The following is a 4,856-nucleotide window of genomic DNA, read 5'->3' as shown; positions in this document are numbered from 1 at the left end:
CACCCTCTTTCTGCAGCTAGGACAGCTTAATGGTAAAGGCAAGCAAGGTCTTCCTGTATTAGTCATTTGACCTTTTAGGTGAGAGTCCATATTATGAAAGATGCAATTAACACGAAGAGGATGACTGGCATAGAGAACATCAAGCTACTACAAGCAGACTAGAAAGAAGCTATAGAAATGGTATAGTATAAAAGTGCAGCTGAATGCATGATGGCAGAGAGGAGATCATTTTTCACAGGGGACCCTTGCCAAATGCTAGCTTCTTTCCCTTCCAGTTGCCTTCTCTAAAGGTGTTATCCCCTTACGATGCTTTTGTTATGCTTTAACACACAGCAGCTACACTGTGCAAATTAGAGAGGTGGGCAGGTAGACTTTAAAGTGCAGAACAGTGGTATTGATAACTGGCTACTTCCAAGGGAACTGGGAATATTGCTTTGCGTTTTACACACGCTTGGCTCCTAAGCACACTCCAGTCCTTGGAAGGTAGTAGCTCAGTGTTTGCTAATTATTGCGTTTGTCATCTTGTAGCTGTAACCTGAGTTCCTTTAATCCTTGGAATATCAATTCATCGGATAGCATCACCATCAACCTGTATGGAAATCCTCTGTTATGCAACTGCCAGCTCTCCTGGCTGCTCTCCAAGCCCAAGAAAGTTGTGCTGCAAAAGTAAGTGAGTTCAAGGAGATAAACTAATGCTCTTCAGACATAACTTAAATGTGTAAATTATGTGGGGACCAAACATTCACTGCCATCTAAGTTATTCAAATTCCTTGTGTGTTCTTCCCTTCCGCAAGAGTTAGAATTGCAAAATAAAGTCCCCGTCAGGGACAAAGCATGGCTGAATCATACTTGAATGTGGACGAATGCAACAGGCACATGTAGAACAGCATAAAGGGTTATTAGCTGTGGATTCTACTTTAAGGTGAGAATAGCTTATTTTCTCTCTATTTCGGTTCACATTTCTCTATTAGCTGGAGATAAAAAATGGGCTGGCTTGGTGACCTTGATGGGCCAGCGCTGGGAGCAGAAACTGGAAGACTTTGCAAGAACTTTACCAAATTATTTCCTCCTTGCCCTTGCATTCCCAAAGCCTACATCAGCCCAGGCAGTCAACAAAACCCCCTGCAAATAGCACCATTTGTCACCTATTGTTTTCATGCTCTCCTACAGTTTTACAGACTGATTACCATAGGCTGTAGTTAAAAGAAGTACTTTGCATATGTATGATCTCTCTTCCTTTTGAAAGGCCACCAACAAGATTTGTCATCCGAAGAGAGCAGGGAAGTAGATTATTAAAATTAGGTTGTTTCTCATCAGGATGAGCTTAGCAGTTGCATTCTTTACAAAAACATGGAATGCCTGAGTAAAGAAAGAACTGGAGCTTAGTCATTTAAAAGCACATCCTGTGTCAGCACGGCTCCAGCTGCCTAAACCAGCTGGCTTAAGGATCTTGGGGACCCTGTTACATCCCCCTCCGTGCATTCCACTCTTAGTGTGGCATTAAAGCCTGACCCTTTATGACAGGTTGCCTTGAACACTGACACTCTTGCTAAGGTTCACAATCCTTGTACCAAAGGATGCTTCCTCTCAGGCAAAAAATATTCCTGCACCTTACAAAAACAAAAAGCCACTCAGCCAAGTTCCCAGTGCTGTGGAAAGCCATCTGCCAAGCACCGGACTACTGTTAAGAGAACCTAGGTCTAGGTTTCATGCCTTTAATATAAAGACTGGTTTTGGAGAGCAGGTTGCAAATTCCAATCCAGGCAGCCTTAGAGGAGACTGTAATGTTCTTGCGGATCTCGTCTAGTCTAACTTGTCCCCTCTGCAGGGCTTGGGAGACTTCTTGCAACACATCCCAGGAAGATTGGGGCAGACCTTCAACATCTTTTTCACTGCTCGAGCTCTACAATAAATGCCAGTCTGAGAGAAACGTTACACTGTCCGATTCAAACACACGCTCTCCTGAACATGATGCTTTCAGCCTTACCAGTTACGATGCCACTACTGTAGTAACAACAACAGCCTCTGCTCCGCTGACCGAAGACACTTATACCAGCTCCCCAATTCAGAGGAACATAATGAGCACAACGGCAGCCAACCCAACTGAGCTGATGCTCACAAAGACCAACAGTTCCTCCCACCAGGATGAGGCAGTTTCCGAATCCACGAGCAATCCCCCTTCTTTCACATCCATAACCACCTCTCCGGGTTTTCTCAAAGAGCTCTATAGTCAGTCCTCAGATTATGGCTCCACGAGTCAAACTGAAACAGATCAGATAAAGAGAGAGCTCAGAACAACCGATGAGACGTTTCCGCAGGAAGGCCCATTGATCCAGCCCACTAGTGATTATTCTACTAGAGCAATAGGAAAGCCCACTACCACGGACCATTATATCCACACCTTGGCCACACATGCTGGGGAAGGTACACCACAAATGAGCCTACCACAGCTGAACTCCACAAGGACCAACGCTCAGTCAGAGCCTGCATCCGCCAGACCGCTGATACAATATGTAGATGACTACGAATACGATGAACAGTCAACGGAAACCCCAGTGCAAGTGGCCTACACCTCCTGTGACTACAACCCGTGCAGGCACCTTCAGAAGCCGTGCCGGGAACTGCAGAGTGCATCCCAATGTTTATGTCCTGGCATGTCGAGGGAAAATGAGATTCCAGATCCACCCAGGCTCAGAGAGGTGTCTGAAGTTACAGACAGCTCTGCACAGATACGCTGGTGCGCCCCAAATTCAGTTGTTCACACCTACGAGCTGACACTTCATGCCCAAGGCAACGAGGACAGACAGTTTGTGCTGGACAATATTTATTCCACAGCAAGGCAGTACACTCTGTATAATCTATTACCATACACCACTTACCACGTTTGCGTGACTGCTTCGAACAAAGCAGGGTCAAGCCAGACAGCAAGACAGGGAATTCTAGGTAATTCGTGCACCAGATTTAAAACAAAGCCCAGCTACAAGTCTGTCTTTGCTGCTCTGTCCGCAGCAAGCGGACTCTTTCTCATTTCCACTATCGTTTTGTCTGTATGTCTGTGTAAGGTATACAAAAAGCCTCAGAGTGAGCAATACGGTACACACTTAGTCTCTTATAAGAACCCAGCATTTGATTATCCGTTAAAACTACAAACCACTAATTAGGTCTAGGTGATTGTTCTACACATTCAAAGTTTACTGTCTCTATCACCTTGGTATGTTTTCATGAGACTCTCAAAATGTCCTTCAGCAAAACTATGAAACATCAGACTTCATAGTCCTTATGTTTCTAAGGGAGAGAAAAACACTAAGAAAGAAAAACTAATAATGAAGGCAGTCAAACGGGAAAAAAAGCTTTTGGACACTTGTTCATGTGCTAAGCGGCAGCAAACCTGGACACTAATCTTGAAAAGTTGTTTTTATAATCACCTACAAACATACTAGCGTACATTTCACACAGTGAGAGGCTGCCTTGCCAGCTGTCGGCCTCTAGTATGTCTCATGGATACAGTCTGCTGAGAGCCATGATCCAAGATGCATCTAGCTATGCAAGACAGACTCTGCTTTTATTCACATAAGTGAAGCTGGGGTTTCAGTTTCTTCTAATGTCCATATAAAGGTATCATCCAAAAAGACAGCATTACTGGAAGGTGTGAGAGAAAGGACTCCTTGGGCTCAGTGGCAAGGTGCTGTGTAGCTCTAACTCCATTAAATAACTCCGGTCACTTCAACTGCTCAGCCCAACTTCAGTTCAGGAAAAAGAAACATGAAGATTAATTGTAAAAAAGGACAGTGCATGATCCTTAGGGCAGGGATAATTGTTTTGTTCTGACTTTGTATGATATTTTCCACAACTGAGGCTCCCGAGTGCTCCCACAATACCAATTTAGAGGCAGTGAGGAGTTTGCAGTTCAGCAGTAGCCCACAGAAGAGGGGAGCACATTAGCATTTGCTTCCCAATTGGTTTTAAGCAGAGATGATTGCTCAGTTCCATCTACAGATTTAGCAGGCTGATGATTTACCTCATAGAGAGGCAAAGAGCCAAGCAATGAAACAATTTAATGAGTATGTTGCTGAGACTTGAAAAACTGAAAACCCATCCACTAGGAGCGGACAGTTATGCCAACATTTTTCAAATGTACTTTTGGGTGCTAATTTCTGCTACGAAAATAATAAGAGATGCTGAGAATCCCAGTGCTTCAGCAGCTTTTGCTTGCCATTAAAATTCAAACGGATGTTTGTCCCAATCAAACACTTCCCACTCAGAGACCTATAGGTTTATGTTCCAGTAGCTGCATGTTTCTGCTGCTGTATACTGCTGTAGCTGTATAGATACAATATGTAAAATCCTCCACAGATCTCAGAAAGTGAAAGGTGCTATACAGTGTAAAAGAGTCCCTGTCCTGTTCATATTTTTTTTTAATGCTTCCAGTATTAATGGAAATAAAAGCTACAGAGTTGAGTTCTGGTTCTTTGTTAAAGATCTAGATCTTTGTGTTGTCTTTACCATCTACAATGTTTAGCCTGAGAAATTAACTCAAACATTTTGTTGTTTTGGAACAAACTTTCAGCATATATTAAAGTAATGTTTTATAATGGTAAATTTGTGTTATCTGATGTCATAAGAACCTTCATTTCGTACGTGCATAAGGTGGCCTGTGCCATCCTCACCACTACTGGCTTGCAGTCCTTTCATGCAAGTTTGTGCTTTCCCCTACACCATTGCTCGCAAATCACACCCTCGGTGGACGTTGCAAATTCCTGCCGTGCCTGTCTGGAGCTTGGCTGAGCCCTGTGACTCAAATCTCACAATAGAGGCAAACTGCAAATGAAAAAGCTGGGATGGCATCACCTTTCACT

General features: G+C 43.6%; 1 protein-coding gene across 1 annotated transcript in view; it reads left to right on the top strand.

The window, feature by feature from the left end:
- LRRN4 (leucine rich repeat neuronal 4) overlaps positions 1 to 3,161 on the top strand; it is a 6,411-nt gene extending 3,250 nt beyond the window's left edge. The window contains exons 3-4 of the mRNA XM_009886027.1: positions 529 to 666; positions 1,829 to 3,161. Coding sequence (XP_009884329.1) covers positions 529 to 666; positions 1,829 to 3,161 — 1,471 coding nt within the window. The remainder of the gene's footprint in view (positions 1 to 528; positions 667 to 1,828) is intronic.
- The last annotated feature ends 1,695 nt before the right edge of the window (positions 3,162 to 4,856 follow it).

Source organism: Charadrius vociferus, unplaced genomic scaffold (genome assembly GCF_000708025.1).
Source record: "Charadrius vociferus isolate BGI_N301 unplaced genomic scaffold, ASM70802v2 scaffold455, whole genome shotgun sequence".
Lineage (NCBI taxonomy): Eukaryota > Metazoa > Chordata > Aves > Charadriiformes > Charadriidae > Charadrius > Charadrius vociferus.
This window is presented reverse-complemented; position numbering and strand designations above follow the sequence as displayed.